The sequence below is a fragment of the Anabas testudineus genome, chromosome 18, assembly GCF_900324465.2.
Source record: "Anabas testudineus chromosome 18, fAnaTes1.2, whole genome shotgun sequence".
Taxonomy (NCBI): domain Eukaryota; kingdom Metazoa; phylum Chordata; class Actinopteri; order Anabantiformes; family Anabantidae; genus Anabas; species Anabas testudineus.
Genome location: NC_046627.1, coordinates 20,037,291 through 20,056,678, shown reverse-complemented (window position 1 = coordinate 20,056,678; position 19,388 = coordinate 20,037,291). Strand labels below are relative to the sequence as shown.

The 19,388-nt window shown below is 41.4% G+C and overlaps 2 protein-coding genes and 1 pseudogene across 3 annotated transcripts; 1 reads left to right on the top strand and 2 right to left on the bottom strand.

Moving 5' to 3' along the window:
- Window positions 1-276: 276 nt before the first annotated feature.
- LOC113157277 (C-X-C motif chemokine 6-like) lies at window positions 277-6,571 on the bottom strand. 2 transcript variants are annotated; one of them, XM_026352648.1, is made up of 5 exons: window positions 6,497-6,571; window positions 1,514-1,726; window positions 1,295-1,403; window positions 1,118-1,192; window positions 277-785 (listed from the first exon to the last, which is right to left on the bottom strand). In XM_026352648.1, the coding sequence occupies exons 2-5, from the start codon at window positions 1,578-1,580 to the stop codon at window positions 698-700; spliced, it is 339 nt and encodes a 112-aa protein (XP_026208433.1). In that variant the 5' UTR covers window positions 1,581-1,726; window positions 6,497-6,571; the 3' UTR covers window positions 277-697. The 2 variants fall into 2 exon arrangements, with proteins under 2 accessions (XP_026208433.1, XP_026208432.1); XM_026352647.1 differs by lacking the exon at window positions 6,497-6,571 and having other exon boundaries at window positions 1,514-1,899.
- Window positions 5,011-6,501, bottom strand: LOC113157276 (growth-regulated alpha protein-like). The gene is made up of 4 exons (XM_026352646.1): window positions 6,287-6,501; window positions 6,071-6,179; window positions 5,893-5,967; window positions 5,011-5,601 (listed from the first exon to the last, which is right to left on the bottom strand). Exons 1-4 carry the CDS (start codon window positions 6,360-6,362, stop codon window positions 5,490-5,492), a joined length of 372 nt encoding a protein of 123 aa, XP_026208431.1. The 5' UTR covers window positions 6,363-6,501; the 3' UTR covers window positions 5,011-5,489.
- Window positions 6,572-11,052: 4,481 nt separating the features above from the next.
- LOC113157273 lies at window positions 11,053-19,076 on the top strand (annotated as a pseudogene).
- The last annotated feature ends 312 nt before the right edge of the window (window positions 19,077-19,388 follow it).

The window sequence follows — 19,388 nt, the reverse complement described above, 5'->3', positions numbered from 1 at the left end:
GTCTGAGAGAGTATGTATGTGGCTGAAGACTGGTAACATACACAGAAATAATATGCTGTCCAAACAATGACAAGGGGCCCCACAAGCATATTTAACCTGGATTTAAATATTTATACTGAGCACATATCAGTATAACCACACATGTGGTTCAAAATTACACAGTGGAAAAGCAAAAACATCCACTCAGGACGAAACCATTCACTGGCTGCTCTGAACTGAAAGCTGGTTATTGATTTAAAATAAATCTCAAACGCATCAATTTCAAAACATCACATTTATTGCAGTTTGGTTTATCAAAGGTTTTACATGCTATAATTGCTTCAGTTAAAAATAATAATCTTTACACAAACCACACATCACCTGGTTAAACTGCACACACAAATTAAAACATCAGTGAATCCTTCAGATTATAAAAAAAAAAACTGATCAATTTAAAGCTTTCACATTTACTGTGTCATCAGAGTTTGTACAACACAGACCAAACTACTCCTCAGTGCTGCAGTTCTCACTTTCTCCTATCAGAGAATGAAACAACAGACACTTCCACATCTTGCTGTTACTTTTGTCAGTGTGCAAAGTTGCAATTGCAGCTTTAAAATCTTCTACTACACCAACCAATCCCTTTTAGAGACTTGTGCTTCTCTGTCTTCTTACAAACTGATTCCTAATTTCGTCAGTGATGCACAATACAGTGTGTTCACAATGAATGCACTACTGTGGCTGATGTTGTGCGTGATGCTGTGGTTGTTGTCTTTGAGCGTGTGGTGTTCTTCATCTTCTCGTTCCTGTGAAGACAACACATCATATTAAACCACTGATTTTAATGTTTCATCTATATATCATCTAAAACAGCAGATAATCTGTGACTAGTAACATTTTTTAAGACGATATAACAAGTCCTGTTTTTTATTCTCTAACAATTTTATTGAGAATTCTAGAAAACCTATCAAATAATAATAATCAAAAATAGTAATTACCTTTTTTTAAAATAATGAACGAGTGCGAGAACTCATAATTAAAACAACCATTGGACACTTTTTTTGCTGTATTTGTCAAGCTGTCTGTTATTTAATTACATAACCATAAATTCATGCTGTGTTAAACATGCACCACGTACCATGCTTTCAGGAGTTTTATGGTGAAAGGTGCTTGGGGATCAAGGCACATTGAGATGTTATCTTTCAGCTGGACACTGTAGGAGAAAGAGAAAGGCTCTTAGCAACTCATACACACAAAAAACAACCAAAAACATGTTTTTCTATTTTTTAATACATTTGTCACTGCAGGTACTTACATGACTTCTTTTCTGCTGCAATATGAACTTAGTTCATTCACCTTGATGTCTACAATTTGAGATGGATTCACCACTTTGCTTGTTTTTACACACCGGCATTGAAGAATAGCTGAAAAACAGAAGGTACATTGTAAATAAAAGCAGTAACAGATTGACTTTTCATGGCTGTTATAGGCTCAACAAAACAACAACAACAACCAAAAAACTAAAAAAACTTACTCCTGCTTGCAGAAACGCAAATAACCATGCAGGCCAGGAGGACGATGCGAGGGAGTGCAGTCTTCATTTTTGTCTTAGCTGTGTATTTTGGAGATGAGGCAAAGTTATTTGTTTTGCAGTAATTTTCCCTGCTCTGATCTGAAGAATCTCTGCTGCAAGTATTCCTCTCTGCTCTCTGAGTGAGGAAGACTGTGAAGTCGATGTTTCTTGCACCTCCTTTTTATACACTCACGTTAAGGTAAACACAGGCCAAGAATGATTTCTTGAGAAGTAGATGAAAAAAAAACTACTTTTACCAGAATTGTTGTAATCACTCTTTATTACATGAGGCAGCAGTGGCAGAAGATTTGTCTTCCATTTGTGAAGAAAAGTGACATGACGCAATCTGATAAGGAGTGAGGGTGAGCAGTAGCCATACACTGTATGTAGTGGTTGACTGCAGAACTAGTGAGTGTGGGAGGAGACCGGGGGACATGTTCACTGATGGAAGATTAAAAGTTGCTTGCAGTGATGAAACTCTGAGAAAAACCTTAGTACGATCATGTTTTCTGATAATATTTCTGAATTGGGCCCGTGGGCAGGTGTCAGGAGAGCGGAGCAATGGAGTAGAGATGGAGGGGCAGTCTAAGAGAGTATGTATGTGGCTGAAGACTGGAAATATACACAGAAATAATATGCTGTCCAAACAATGATTATACCAATGAATACTTGATTGATTCTCTTGGGGAAATTGTGGTTGGACAGCTGCTAGATGGTATGTCAGCACTACACTACAGGGTTTTGGTGTCTTGTCCAAGGACACTTCAGCAGGTAGCCAGGAGAAACCGGGAATCAAACCACTGGGGTTCGTAGGCGACAGCTCTACCACCTGAGCTACTGCGTAAAGCTAGAACTTCATATTACTCATTAATAGAGGCAAATAAGAACAACCCTAGGTTTCTTTTCAGCACTGTAGCCAGGCTGACAAAGATTCATAGCTCGGTTGACCCTAGTATTCCCTCAACTCTCAGCAGCAATGACTTCATGAATTTCTTTACAAATAAAATCATAACTATTAGAGAAAAAATTGATCAGATCATCCCTGCATATAGCATGGACTGTACAACAACTCTAGATCCACGCTCGTACTTAGACTGCTTCCTCCCCGTAGATCATTCTGAATTAATTTCAGTAATTAATTCCTCTAAACCATCAACATGTCTCTTAGATCCCATCCCGACTAGACTCCTCAAAGATGTCTTACCTTTGATCAGCACGTCCATACTAGATCAGATCAATCTGTCTTTACAAATAGGCTACGTACCACAGGCTTTTAAGGTTGCTGTAGTCAAGCCCCTACTCAAAAAGCCTACTCTGGACTCAGGGGTCTTAGCGAATTATAGACCAATATCCAATCTGCCCTTTATCTCTAAAATCCTTGAAAAGATAGTTTCTAAGCAATTGTACGACCACATGTGCAGCAATAACTTGTATGAAGATTTCCAGTCAGTATTTAGAGTACATCATAGTACAGAAACAGCACTGGTAAAGGTAACTAATGATCTTCTATTGGCATCAGACAATGGACTACTCTCTATACTCGTCATGTTAGATCTTAGTGCTGCATTCGACACTATAGATCACAACATTTTATTACACAGACTGGAACATGTCATTGGAATCAAAGGAACAGCACTGGTGGTTTATACTGGTGGTTTAAATCGTATCTATGGGATAGATTTCAGTTTGTACACGTTAATGATGAGTCTTCCATGCACAGCAAAGTTAGCTATGGAGTTCCACAGGGATCTGTGCTTGGACCGATTCTTTTCACATTATATATGTCCCCTTTAGGCAATATTATTAGGAAATACTCTATAAATTTCCATTGTTATGCAGATGATACCCAGCTATATTTATCTATGAAACCAGGAGAAACTAATCAATTAGTCAAACTTCAGGAATGCTTAAAAGACATAAAGACCTGGATGTCCTCCAATTTCCTTCTCCTAAATCCGGACAAGACAGAGGTTATACTGTTTGGGCCTAAAAATCTCAGAGACACTATGTCTAAACACATTCTCACCATTGATGACTTAGTTCTGGCCTCAAGTAATACTGTAAGAAATCTCGGAGTTATCTTTGACCAGGATATTTCCTTCACTTCATACATCAAAGAAATCTCTAGAACTGCCTTTTTTCACCTAAGAAACATTGCTAAAATTAGGAGCATCCTGTCCCAAAGTGATGCTGAAAAACTAGTCCATGCATTTGTTACTTCCAGACTGGACTATTGTAATTCCTTATTAATAGGATGTCCCAATAACTCATTAAAGAGCCTCCAGTTAATACAAAATGCTGCAGCCAGAGTTCTGACTGGAATTAGCAAGAGAGATCATATTTCTCCTATGTTAGCTTCTCTTCACTTGCTCCCTGTTAAATCCAGAATTGAATTTAAAATTCTTCTCCTAACTTATAAATCCCTTAATAATCAGGCTCCATCTTATCTTAAAGACCTCATAGTTCCTTATCTTCCAAGCAGAACTCTCCGTTTTCAGACTGCAGGTTTACTTGTGGTTCCTAGAGTTTCCAAATGTAGAATGGGAGGCAGAGCCTTTAGCTACCAAGCCCCTCTCCTGTGGAACCAGCTCCCAGTTCAGGTTCGGGAGGCAGACCCCCTCTCTATATTTAAGACTAGACTTAAAACTTTCCTTTTTTATAAAGCTTATAGTTAGAGATGGATCAGGTGACTCTGAACCATCTCTTAGTTATGCTGATATAGGTTATTCTGCTGGGGGACCTCTACCGATAAACTGAGCTCCTCTCCTCTCTCCTTTCTCCTGTATCAATGCAAATGCCACCATTGCATGTCATTAACTTTGTGTCTTCTCTCTCTTTTAGTTGTGTTTCCTCCTCTCTGTCTCCCTCTCTCTGTACTTTTCTGCAGGTATCCTCGGCCTGGAGTTGTACATCTCCAGAATCCAGTTCATCTGCCCAATGTTCTTGATGCTTGTTGTTGTCTTTATTGCCTGCTGTTCTTTTCTCTCTTCTCTTTCCACTCACCCCGACTGGTCGAGGCAGATGGCCGCCCACTATGAGCCTGGTTCTGCTGGAGGTTTCTTCCTCTAAAGGGAGTTTTTCCTCTCCACTGTTGCCTAAAGCTTGCTCAAATGGGATTGTTGGGTTTTCTCTATAATTTTTTGTATAAATATTTTCTGTAAGGTCTTAAACCTTACACTGTAAAGTGCCTTGAGATAACTTCTGTCGTAAATTGGCGCTATACAAATAAAATTGAATTGAATTGAACCCTAAGAGGCATGTGCCCTTAAATAGAGAGTGTGACAAGCATAATTAACCTGGATTTAGTATTTATACTGAGAACATATCAATATAAACACACATGTGGTTCAAAATTACACAGTGGAAATGTAAAAACATCCACTCAGGACGAAACCATTCACTGGCTGCTCTGAACTGAAAGCTGGTTATTGATTCAAAACAAATGTCAAACGCATCAATTTCTTTAAAACATCACATTTATTGTTTGGTTTATTAATAGTTTTACATACTATAATTGCTTGAGTTAAAAAAATAATCTTTACACAAACCACACATCACCTGGTTAATCTGCACACATAAATTAAAACATCAGTGAATCCTTCAGATTATTAAAAACAAAACAAAACACAGAAAACACAGATCACATTTAGCGTCATTTCCTACTTCACAGTTTAAAGCTTTCACATTTACTGTGTCATCAGAGTTTGTACAACACAGACCAAACTACTCCTCAGTGCTGCAGTTCTCACTTTCTCCTATCAGAGAATGAAACAACAGACACTTCCACATCTTGCTGTTACTTTTGTCAGTGTGCAAAGTTGCAATTGCAGCTTTAAAATCTTCTACTACACCAACCATTCCCTTTTGGAGACTTGTGCTTCTCTGTCTTCTTACAAATTGATTCCTAATTTCATCAGTGATGCACAACACAGTGTGTTCACAATGACTGCACTACTGTGGCTGATGTTGTGCGTGATTTTGTGGTTGATGTTATGGTTAAAGTTGTGGTTGTTGTCTTTGAACGTATGGTGTTCTTCATCTTCTCGTTCCTGTGAAGACAACACATCATATTAAACCACTGATTTTAATGTTTCATCTATATATCATCTAAGACAGCAGATAATCTGTGACTAGTCTGTCTGTTTACAATCCCTGCTTTTCATTTATTTATCTATAACACTATTATTAGATTCATCATTCTAGTAAACCTATTTATGTACCTGTGCGAGAGCTCTTAATTAAAACAACCATTGGACAATTTTTTTGCTGTATTTGTCAAGCTGTCTGTTATTTAATTACATAACCATAAATTCATGCTGTGTTAAACATGCACCACGTACCATACTTTCAGGAGTCTTATGGTGAATGGTGCTTTGGGATCAAGACATGCTGAGATGTTATCTTTCAGCTGGACACTGTAGGAGAAAGAGAAAGGCTCTTAGCAATTCATACAAAAAAAAAAACAATCAAAAACATGTTTTTCTATTTTTTAATACATTTGTCACTACAGGTACTTACATGACTTCTTTTCTGCTGCAATATGAACTTGGTTCATTCACCTTGATGTCTACAATTTGAGATGGATTCACCATTTTGCTTATTTTTACACACCGGCACTGAAAAATACCTGAAAAAGAGAAGGTACATTGTAAATTAAAGCAGTAACAGATTGACTTTTCATGGCTATTATAGGCCCAACAAAACAACAACAACAACCAAAAAACTAAAACTTACTCTTGCTTGCAGAAAGAGCAGAAAAGCAAATAACCATACAGGCCAGAAGAACGATACGAGTGAGTGCAGTCTTCATTTTTGTCTTAGCTGTGTATTTTAAAGTTGGAGCAAAGTTATTTGTTTTGCAGTAATTTTCCCTGCTCTGATCTGAAGAATCTCTGCTGCAAATATTCCTCTCTGCTCTCTGAGTGAAGTCGATGTTTTCTGCACCTCCTTTTTATACACTCACGTTAAGGTAAACACAGGCCAAGAACGATTTCTTGAGAAGTAGATGAAAAAAAAAAACTTTTACTAGAGGTGTTGTAATCCCTCTGCATTTCCTCAGAATTCATTTGATCTATCAGTTTTCACTTCCTTTTAAAGACTTCCTGTGTGTCAAGGAATGTGCTCACCCTGTTAGGACACATGCCCTCAGGAGAATAAGTTAATGCTGGAATGGGTTCATTTATGATTTGAAGTAATTACTGTAAGTAAATGAGAAGAGATGATGTATTCTGTACCTTTCTAGAACAGACATCACAAAGTGTTTCATAAAAAAAGAAAAAGATCACAAACAGTGATCTTGTGCCACAGGTGAGACATCCTCTAGTGCTCCTGAGGGGTCTGAATAGAAAATCCAACAACAATCCCAAGTGTCCTTTCACTGTCTGTCTGAAAATACTTCATAAAAGGTGCTTTCAAATAAAAATGATGGCTCAGCACATATCACGTACCATGAAATATTAAATTAGAAACAATGTACTTACAAAATACAGTATGAATACATTTCAAGTTCCCAGGTTATTAATCTTTTATTACTCAGACTTTGCATATTATTCTTCAGTACCTTTAAATATGTATAAGTACATACTGTACAGGTACTGCAACACTACAAAAAGGTTACTTGTGCTGAAAGTTGCAGCCTGTAAATTAAAGTGTTACTGACATTTCTCCTTTGTTTTTCTCCCATCTAGCTGGTGGCTGCTCTTAAATTGTGATTTGTAATTTACAGTTTTTTGTTTTCTACAATGGCACTTTCATAAAAAAAAAATAATATGTTGACAATTTTTCATTAATAAACTGTGAAACTGTTGCAAACTATTTCAGTCTGTATTGTGTAGTTAATGCTTCTTCTAATGTACTCATACCTTATTTTTGTGTAAAAGGTACTAATTACCTTGTGGTGTCAACATCTTGTATTCTGAAGTGAGATACTGATGACACTATCAACTCATAAATTATTGGTACGTCAAATTACAGCTTACGTCAAACTTATTGGCACATATAGTGCAAAGTAAGGCGTTTAGCGGTAGGTTTTGCAATATGTTCTGCAGCACAAAAAATTTAATATTTAATTAAATGACTGGGGAAGTGTGAAATGATGTTGTTGGGTTTCAGTCTGTCTGTGTGTGTGTAAGGATACATGCAGTTGCTCATGGCAGGTCAGGAACCTTTTGCTTGACCAACTTAAAGCCAGTTTACAAGCAACTGAGCTTTCAATAGGTTATGATGTAAATGGTAAAAATCAACGTCATGGTAAATGTGAATAAAACTAAACAAAAATGCACGACCATGCCAGACAGCAAGAGGGAGAGAGAGATCGATAAGAGGGGTGGAGGTTAAGGAGAAATCACCTATCTAATCCAGTATCGTTTGGTTTAGTAGTGTAGTGGTAACATTAATGAATTTGGGGGACATGGCAAAAACCATGTGACTAAAATAATAAGTAAATAATGTATAGTATATATACCTAAAATATATCCTGAATAAATTATCAAGCAACATGCAACAATTAGTTTGCTTGTTGTTTTACAGTAAAGTTAAAGGAACAATGTTTAAAATATTTACACTGCATTAAATGATAAAATTACCACTAAAGGTCAGAAACATCAGCTGAGTTGATAAATTAGCTTCTCGGACAGCCTTACGGCCTGTACAATCTCTTTCGTGAGATTTTCGTTACTGCAAAAACAATCAAAAAAACAAAAATCCAAATGTTCATCAATGTGTTTCCCAATTACACATTTCTATAAAGTTATTTATAGTTATAGTAATTTGAGTTAAATGCTTTGTTACATGATTCACTTATCTTGGTAAGAATACAGTGAAGAAATGTTAGAAGAGTAGAATGCCTTTATTATTTAAAGCAAAATGAGACCATCCCATTCAACATTTGCAAAGTCAATGTGCTGCTTTTAGGCCATTGATTACAGGTCAGATGAATGTCAAAACAGGGGATGTAAAGTCTGAAAATGTGAACATACATACTGCCCTCCAAAGGCCACTTTCTTTATTTTTGCTGTGACTGAAAACATCTGGGTTTGACATCAAAGCATGATGATGAGACAAAAGATCAACATTTCAGCTTTCACATCTGAATCTGATACAAAACATGGCCTCACTGTTCCAATACTTTTGAAGGGGGGTTGTACATGTTAATACAGTCCAATTGCCTATAGGACTGTAATTTGTGCAAATAACCACACAGTAAAATTGCTTTACTGCAAATTTCACCGGCAGTTTTTAGTCTTGGGTGGCCATCTAGTGGTTTGGTGATGTGCTTCTCTGTTCTCTGAAACAGTTTTTTGTGTTTTCTGTGTTGCGGTGCAATTGCAACTGCAATTTCTAGGTTAAAATCCAGTCAGCAACATTTACATTTACATTTAGTCATTTAGCAGACGCTTTTATCCAGCGACTTAAGCTTTTAAGCGACTTACAAGTGAGGAACAAGGCAAACAAACAAAATTTAAGTCAAGGAGAAAAAACATCAAAGCAAAGTGCTATCAAAAAAGTTTTTCTATTTAAAGAGATGTAAGTACAAGAGAGTAGAAAATATTTTTTTTTGGAAGATGAGGAAGAGTTCTGTTTTTTAAATATTGCAGGTGAGGTGGCTGAGCGTGCAGAGTTCTGCAGCTCATTCCACCATCGTGGGATCACTGAGCTGAACAGTTTTCCTTGGTGTCGACTGTGTGGTACTGGTACCACCAGATGTTTGAGCGCACTGGATGGGACGGGATGTAGACCTGAATGATTGAACTGAGATAAGGTGGAGCTGTGGAGTTAACCACTCTGTAGGCAAGAGACAGAGCTTTGAACTTGATCCTTGCAGCCACAGGAAGCCAATGCAAAGATCTGAAGAGCGGTGTGACATGAGACCTTTTTGGTTGATTGAAAATGAGGCGTGCTGCTGCATTTTGGATCATCTGGAGGGGTTTGGTCGTGGATGCCGGTAAACCCATCAGTAGTGCATTGCAGTAATCCAGACGAGATAAGATCAACACCTGTACAATGAGTTGGGTCGTGTACTCCGCCAGGTAGGGTCTGATCTTTCTGATGTTGTGGAGAGCATATCTACATGACCTTAGAGACTGTGGAGATGTGTCCCGTGATGGTCAGTTGGTCATCAATGATGACCCCCAGGTTTCTGGCTGCCTTAGCGAAGACAATCACCGCAGATCCAATGTTGGTGCTGATGTTGTGTTGAAGGTCTGGCAGGGAAGACTAGAACTTCAGTTTTGGGAATGTTAAGTTGAAGGTGTCTTTTTCTCATCCAGGCAGAGATGTCAGAGAGACAGGCAGAGATGCGAGACGAGACAGTTGAGGCGGAAAGGACAGGAAGAGTTGTGTGTCATCCGCATAGCAGTAGGTTCGTTCAGACAAGTATGACCGAAGCCAGGCTAGAGCTGATCTAGAGATGTCCAAGTCTGAGAGTGCAGTCATGAGAATCTGATGGTTCACAGTGTCAAAGGCTGCAGATACATCTAATACAATAAGGACAGAAGAGTTACCTGCAGCTTTAGCCACTCGTAGGGATTCCACAACAGTTAGAAGTGCTGTTTCTGTGGAGTGAACACTCTTGAAGCCAGACTGATTGACATCAAGGAGGTTGTTCCGGTAGAGAAAGTCAGAGAGTTGATTAAAGGCTGCACGTTCCAGAGTCTTGACCAGGAATGAAAGAAGGGAGACCGGTCTGTAGTTCTCCATAAGGGAGGGATCCAGAGAAAGTTTCTTTAATAGTGGAGTAATCTGGGCCTGCTTGGACGAGATGGGAAAGAGGTGTTGATGATCTCTGTAATGGCTGGTATTAGTGTTGGTGCCAAAGCTTGAAGAAGAGTAGAGGGGATCGGATCCAGAGAGCAGGTGGTTGGACGATTCGAGAGGAGGAGAGCGAATACATCGTCCTCTGACAGTGTTGAAAACGTAAAGTGAGATGCATCGTTGGGTTTAGTTAGCAGAATGTCATTGTCAGGAGGAGAGAACTGGGAGCTGATGGCTGCCACTTTGTTGGTAAAAAAGGAGGCGAAATCGTCGGCTGTGAGACAGGTGGGTGGTGGAGGTGGGGGTGGATAGAGTAGAGACTTGAAAGTGTAGAACAGTTTTTTGATGTCTGTGGTGTTGCTGAGCTTGTCCTGATAACATTTCACATATTTCCACTAATTTCCTGTCTACTACTATCTGCTGTTAGATAGAGAAGAGATAAATGAAGAGAGAAACTAAAACTGACAAAAAACAAAACAAAAACATGTTCACTAAAAATCCTCCTCATATTATCACTACACTTAAAAACATATTCAATATTCTTTTCCCTACCACATATTTTATTATTTACAATTACAATTATATCACACGGAAGGAAAATTCCCCCCTTATAGAGTAGCTGAACTGTTTCTGTGTCATTGTGGCTGTGGTGTGTGTGCATGCAAGTGTGAATGCACAGAAGCAAGTGGAAAAACAAACACCCCTACATTACATGAAAGCGAAAGTAAATGAAAGCACTTTGGAAATCACCTTGCACTGAGGTGCATGGTGATGTAAACGAGGAGTTTAAAAGGTTGCTTTTAAGGTTTGAGACAAAATGGATGAATATCGATACCCGTTATTTTTTGCTGCAAACAAGGTTACAAGCAAGGAGAAGGAGAAAATCAGGTAATGTAAGGTAAGGTAATCTCCCTGTGAGGTACTGAAGTGTTATCTGGTTTTTGTAGAGCAAGCATAAGAACAGTGTACAGTGCCAATAAAAAAAGTATTCATCCCCTTGGATGTTTCTTCCTTTTATTGACATTATAATCAGTCATGATCAATAAAAGTTGGTGACTTTGACAAAATTGTGGAAAATGCCTCAATAATGTTAAAGTGAAAACATGTTTCTATATAGTTATGTCAATTAAATAAAAGTATGTAAGGTGAAATCAGTGTTTGCATTCATATTCACCCACTTTAAACTGACTGACCTAATCCAACGGAGGTCCAGATATTTGGTGCTAGTATTCCCACAATTTGTGAAATGGGGAATACCTGATTGCAGTGAATGTGTCTGAAGTGATTGCAATATAAATAAACTTGTGTTTCGAAGGTCCAGTCACTGGTTATTCAGTATTCCTGGCTACGATTACACCATGAACACAAAAGAAATCACAGCAAACACACCATCCCCACTGTGAAACACGGTGGTGACATGGTGGCATCATGCTGTGGGGATGCTTCTCGACAGTCTGTCCTGGAAGGCTTGTTAAGGTAGAGGGTAAGATGGATATGGCAAAATAAAGGACAAACCTGGAGGATAATCTTAATCAGTTGGCTAGACAACTACAGCTACAACTTGGAAGAAGAGCCAAGCAGGACAATGGCCTGAAGAATACAGTGAAAGCTACACAGAAATGGTTTATCGACAACAAGGTGAATGTTCTGGAGTCAAAGCCCAGACCTCAATCCAATAGAGAATTTGTAGATGGACTTGAAAAGGGCTGTTCACACCTGATCCCCATGCAGCCTGACAGAGCTTGAGCAGTTTTGCAAAGACGAATGGCAAAAAATTCTAGTGTCCAGATGTACAAGCTTAATTGAGACCTATCCACACAGACTCCATGCTGTGATTGCAGCCAAAGGTGCATCTACTAAATACGGACCTGAAGGAGGTGAATATTAACGCACAAACTGATTTCACCTTATATATTTTTATTTAGTTGACATTACTTAGAAGAAATCTGTTTTTAATTTGACATTAATGAGGTTTTTTTCTGAATGTTTTTTGTCAGTCGCCAACTTTTGTTGACCACTTGTCAGGATTCAGGCCTCAGGCCTCATCCCTCTCTGTTCAGATGTTTTTGTCTCCACCTAGTGTCTCCCTGATTTTCCCTTCCTCCACCTCCACTCAACCCATGGACTCCTAATTGACTGATTAATTTCACCTGTGTTCCCCTTTTATAAGCTCCCCTCAGTCATTTGTTCCCCGTTGGTTCGTCGTGTCATACTATGTCGTGTCATATCACGTTATGTTGTGTCGTATTGCGTGCTCCTCAACACTGGTTTGTCCGTCCGTCTGTGAAGTTGCTTCCCTTTTGTTCGTTGGACTTTTTTCCTCACGTGTGAGTTTGTTTTTTCCTGCAACTGCAGTGATTTTGTGTTGTTACTTTGTATTGTTTGGTTTGTGTCTTGGTTCCTGTGTTGCCTGCCCTCGGCAGTGATGTTCATTTGTTACTTTGTATGTCTTAGTCTGTCGGTTTAGTCCTTTGTTAAGTTAGTCGTTTTTTTTTGTGTGTTTAGTTTGATAATTTATATTTTGCCTGCATTACTGCATAGATTTTAGTTGATACTTTGTCCGTCTGTTTCTGGTTTTTGTTAGTACTTATTCCACCGTGTTTCGGGTCTCTTTATGTTGTTACTTTGTGTTTGTTGGCTCCCCGTGTCCCTGCCATTTTGTTAATAAATATTTGCTTTTGTACTTGTACTGTTTGGTCCGTGTCTGTCCCGTTCCCTCACACCACGACTGATTTCCAATGTCAATCAGAGGAAGAAACGTCCAAGGGGGTGAATACTCTTTCATATGGGCACATTATAAATGTCATATTTGGTTTATGCAGGTGTTGGTGGTCTGGATCCTGATGTTGTGGCACAGGCTATTCTCCGAGGGATTAAAACCACCACATCCTCCACTCCCCTCTATTTAGTCACCAACATTCGTCTTGTACTAAATAAGATCAATGTTTTTATGGCATTTGAACAACAAACAACACATATGTTTCCACATGCAGTTATCAGCAGAGGTAATGAGCAGTCACATCGTGATCCTCCTTTTTATGGTTGTTTAAAATATTTTCAGTATTTTCAGTAATAATTGTCTGTTGATTCATTTTTTCACCCCTCCCTGAACTGCCACCTTACTGTGGGGGAAGGGTTTGCATGTCCGAATGACCCTAGGAGCTATGTTGCCGGGGGCTTAAGCCCCTGATTGGGTCCCCCAAGGCAAACAGGTCCTAGGCGACGGGCCAGACTAAGAGCAGTTCATAAACCCCTTATGATGAATGAAAAATCAAGGACTGTTACGTCGCCTGGATTGGCGTCACCGGGGCCCCACCCTGGAGCCAGGCCTGGGGTTGGGGAACGTAGGTGAGCGCTTGGTGGCCAGGATCTTTCCCATGGGACCCGGCCGGGCTCAGCCTGAAGGAGCGACGTGGGACCGACTTCCTGTAGGCCCACCACCCGCAGGAAGGAGCATAGGGGGTAGGTGCAGTGTGGATTGGGTGGCAGCTGTGTGGAGGTGCCTCGACAACCCAATCCCTGGACAATTTGTGTTGGAGGTTGAGCGGTACCGGCTAGAGATAGTCGGGCTTTCTTCCACACACAGTCTGGTCTCTGGAACACAACTTGAGAGGTTGGATTCTCTTCTACTCTGGAGTTGCCCATGGTGAGAGGCGGGCGGGCACGGGTGGGCTTGCTTATAGCCCCCCAGCTCAGCTGCCATGTGTTGGAGTTTTCCCCGGTAGACGAGAGAGTTGTTTCCCTGCGACTTCGGGTAGGGGATAGGTCTCTCACTGTTGTTTGTGCCTACGGGCCAAATAGCAGTGTAGAGTACCCGGCTTTCATTGGGTCTCTGGAAGGGGTACTGGAAGGTCCTTCGACTGGGGACTCTGTTGTCGTACTGGGGGATTTCAACACCCACGTGGGCAATGACAGTGATACCTGGAGGGGCGTGATTGGGAGGAACGGCCTCCCGGATCTGAACCCGAGTGGTGTTTTGTTATTGGACTTCTGTGCTAGTCACAGTTTGTCCATAACGAACACTATGTTCAAGCATAAAGGTGTCCATCAGTGCACGTGGCACCAGGACACCCTAGGTTGGAGGTCTATGATCGACTTTGTGGTTGTGTCATCTGACCTCCGACCGTATGTCTTGGACACTCGGGTGAAGAGAGGGGCTGAGCTGTCAACTGATCACCACATGGTGGTGAGTTGGATCCGGTGGCGGAGAAGGAAGCTGGATAGACTTGGCAGACCCAAACGTATTGTGAGGGTCTGTTGGGAACCTCTGTCAGAGAGGTCTTCAACTCCCACCTCCGGGAGAGCTACAATCAGGTCCCGAGGGAGCCTGGAGACATTAAGTCCGAGTGGACCATGTTTTCCACCTCCATTGTTAATGCGGCTGTTTGGAGCTGTGGCTGTAGGGTCTCTGGTGCCTGTCGCGGCAGCAACCCCCGAACTCGGTGATGGACACAGGAAGTAAGGGAAGCCGTCAAGTTGAAGAAGGAGTCTTATCAGGCCTGGTTGGCCTGTGGGACTCCTGACGCAGCTGATGGGTATCGGCAGGCCAAACGGGCTGCAGCCCGCACGGTCGCAGAGGCAAACCTGGACCTGGGAGAAGTTCGGCGAGGCCATGGAGGAGGACTATCGGTCTGCCTCAAGGAAATTTTGGCAAACCATCCGGCACCTCAGAAGGGGAAAGCAGTTTCCTGCCAACATTGTTTACAGTGGAGGTGCGGAGCTGCTAACTTCGACTGGGGACATTGTAGGACGGTGAAAGGAATACTTTGAGGATCTCCTCAACCCCATCGACATGCCTTCTGTTGAGGAAGCAGAGGCTGGGGACTCAGAGGCTGACTCGTTCATTTCCCTGGTCGAAGTCACTGAGGTAGTCAGTAAGCTCCTCAGTGGCACGGGACCAGGGGTGGATGAAATTCGCCCTGAGTACCTTAAGTCTCTGGATGTTGTAGGGCTGTCTTGGTTGACACGCCTTTGCAGCATTGTGTGGAGATCAGGGACAGTACCTCTGGACTGGCAGACCGGGGTGGTGGTTCCTCTTTTTAAAAAGGGGGACCGGAGGGTGTGTTCCAACTATAGGGGGATCACACTCCTCAGCCTCCCTGGGAAAGTCTATGCCAGAGTGCTGGAGAGGAGAATTAGGCCGCTAGTCGAACCTCGGATCCAGGAGGAACAATGCGGTTTTCGTCCTGGCCGTGGAACACTGGATCAGCGCCATACTCTTGCAAGGGTGCTCGAGGGTTCATGGGAGTTCGCCCATCCAGTCTACATGTGTTTTGTGGACTTGGAGAAGGCGTTTGACCATGTCCCTCGTGGCATCCTGTGGGAGGTACTTCGGGAATACGGGATTCGGGACCCTTTGTTAAGGGCCATTCGGTCCTTGTATGACCGGAATAGGAGCTTGGTTTGCATTGCCGGCAGTAAGTCAGACTTGTTCACGGTGCACGTTGGACTCCGACAGGGCTGTCCTTTGTCACCGAACCTGTTTATTACTTTTATGGACAGGATTTCTAGGCGCAGCCAGGGGTCGGAGGGAATCCGGTTTGGGGACCACAGGATCTCATCTCTGCTTTTTGCAGATGATGTTGTTCTGTTGGCCTCATCAGACCGGGACCTCCAGCAGGCACTGGGCCGGTTTGCAGCCGAGTGTGAAAGGGCTGGGATGAGAATCAGCGCCTCCAAGTCTGAGGCCATGGTTCTCAACCGGAAAATGGTGGCTTGCACTCTCCAGGTTGGGGGGGGAGATCCTCCCTCAAGTGGAGGAGTTTAAGTATCTTGGGGTCTTGTTCACGAGTGAGAAAAGGGAGCGTGAGATTGACAGACGGATTGGTGCATCGGCAGCAGTAATGCGGTCAGTGTACCGGTCCGACGTGGTGAAAAAGGAGCTGAGCTTAAAGGTAAAGCTCTCGATTTACCTGTCAGTCTATGTTCCTACCCTCACCTATGGCCATGAGCTTTGGGTCATGACCGAAAGGACAAGGTCCTGGATACAAGCGGCCGAAATGAGTTTCCTCCGTAGAGTGGCTGGGCGCACCCTTAGTGATAGGGTGAGGAGCTCAGTCACTCGGGAGGAGCTCGGAGTAGAGCCGCTGCTACTCTGCATCGAGAGGGGCCAGTTGAGGTGGCTTGGGCATCTGTTTCGGATGCCTCCGAGAGGGAGGTTTTCCGGACATGTCCCACCGGGTGGAGACTATGTCTCTCGGCTCTCAGCTGCTCCCCCCGCGACCTGGCCCCGGATAAGCGGAAGAAAATGGATGGATGGATGGATGGATTCATTTTTCAGTGTCAGTGTCTCAGTTGCCTCACGTACCACAGCAACGGTCCACAATGTTGATTAACACAGACCCAATCATCACCAGTACCCGTACGGGTCAGCAGCAGAGATCTGTCTTCATATTCGTAGGTCTTGGTATAAAAAATTTTGAAGATGCCAAGACAAAGCTGAAGGATGTGTATCAGGCTCAGTGCTCCACACATAGTTTCACCAAGGAGCAGCTGACAGGTCTCACCCAGGACGACCTGAATGGTCTGGAGAAGACAGTGGAGGCTGAAGGTCTGTGCATGCAGAGGGACCAGTTTGGCAGCTTGACAGTGAGCGGGTTAAAACATGGGGTCAACCAGGTGAAGCAGATGGTTCAAACCATGGCAGCCTTTAGGGGAGAGATGAGAGCAAAAGAGGAGGAGGATTTATACACCCGTGTGACTTGGTGCATCCTGGGACACAGCGGCAAATGAGAAAGGCTCCCCAAAACAGCCAATTACAACCTGGAAAAGAGTGATGTAACTGGAGGAATAGTGACCAAAAGACACAGAACTGGACAGACGGCAAAACTGAAACGACTTGAGAATCTGCCAGGTGAGATGATGGCTCTGGACAAGTTTATGGAGTAAAAGTAAAAATAGACATGGTAATTAATGACTTGTTAATAAGTAGCTCCCCACTATTTCTAAATTGAGTGTAAAGTAGTCGATAATAACAAGTTACTCTAAAATATATTGACTTATTGAAACAGTGGTTAGAGATAAGTTTATGAGGATCCGTGAAGCCAAAAAAATCCTATTTTCCATGATCGGATCTGACCCTCCTTAATAATGTGACTATCTCATGTCATGAAGTCAAAATAAGAGCCAAACAGAAAGTAAGCAAAGGGCAAAACTACAAAATACAAGTTTGTGGTCCATAATAACATCACATGGCTAGTATTGACAACATTAAATTAGTTAACACACAAAACTAAATTCTTACAATATGTAAATATCCATCAAGTCACTCTCTCGGTGCAGCTTCCATGAGTTTTTTTTTCAGACCTCACTCTGCCTCTTTACTGGGACAACATGAAAACTGGTGAATATCTTCGGGTGGTTTCTCTGGAGTCCACCTCTGCAGAGTACCAGACTGTGAAGCAGGACTTCAGACGAACTGTCACCAGGACTATAATGAAAGTGGGTCGAAACATTGGATTGTTTGGAGCTTTGAAAAGCTTTCCATTTTCTTATTGCACGGTTCCCTGCCTAACACCTTATTAATCTGTCTTTGATGTTCATATACTGTACATAAATTGCATATTGAATAGATTTAATTTATAATAGCTTTTAGAGTTTCTTCATATTACTACTACATCCCTTTCTGTTCTTTCTTTTTAGATCGAGCGTTTGCAGAATGTTCACCTGCTTCGTGCCTATGAAGTGCAGAAGAAACACATTACTGATAAAACCAAACTGCAGGGAGGAGCACTGGAAAAATCTCTGTACCACGGGACGACCCAGGACAACTGTGACTCCATCATTAAAACTGGGTTCAACAGAAGCTTTGCTGGACAAAATGGTAACTGTGTTTTGTTTCGCTTTTCACTTTTTAAATGTGTTTAATGGGTAATATACCTTGATTTTGGTGACGGTAGTAGTGTTTTTTTTTTATTACTGCTGAATTACTGCTGCTTTACTTTTATAATTTTATTCATCCCTGTAAAGTAGAAGGATTTCCCTGAAAAATATGGGACTGTTTATGGAAAAAGAAAAAAGAAATGGAGGAAAGGAGGAAATGTAATAGTTGTTGCTCATCAGCGTATCTGTCAGTGACAAGATAGAAAATAGTAACCAAATTTATTTTTTACATGTTACAATGCAAAACCCTTTAATACGTACATGTTTCTAAATTCTTCAATGTTTCTTTTCTTCTTGTTCTCAGCAACTGCTTATGGTCATGGAACCTACTTTGCTGTAGATGCCAGATACTCAGCCAGTCCCACCTACTCCAAGCCAGCTGCTGATGGTTCTCAGTTAATGTTTGTGGCTCGAGTCCTGACTGGTACCTACACTGTGGGTGGCAGCAACATGAAGGTTCCTCCTCCACGCAATGTCCTGCAGCCCCACGACCTCTATGACAGCGTGGTGGATAACATACACAACCCCAGCATGTATGTCGTGTTCCATGATAACCAAGCGTACCCAGACTACCTCATCACCTTCAAGTGACTGTGAGGAAAAAGCTGACGTGGCAAAAATCATTTGTGCTTTTACAAAAACACCAACACAAACATTTGATTGTTATTTATTTATTATGGTTTTTTTTTTGTTTTGTTTTTTTTTAATGTGGCACACTTTAGATTTGCATACATGTGTTAATCGAATCACTGTTTTCCGTAGGGCAGCCTGTTTACAAATGTCCCACTCTGGTCCGTTTAGTTCAGGGGTCTCAAACCTGGGGGTCACGGAGTCTGGGTGAGACTGGGCCGCATCAGGTTTTCCACAAGAAAAGCTTTGTTAAAAAAAAAAAAAAAAATCCTATCTCAAATCTCTTTATTTTTATTTTTCAATACAAAAAAAAAACAAAACGAAACAAATAATTAATTAAAATAAATTAGTAATAAATAAATAAAATAATAATAATTAAAATAATAATTATTCGATTCCTCTATATGTGGTTTCTTCAGTCTTCTATATCTGCTGTATTCACATTCAAATGTCTGTATAAACAGTTTTTTTAACCTTTACCTTCTTCTGAACATCAACTGTTCTTCTTCTCTTGTCTACTCCTTGCTGCTACAGGCCTGGCAGAGCTTCCTCTCCCACAGTCAACTTAAAAAAA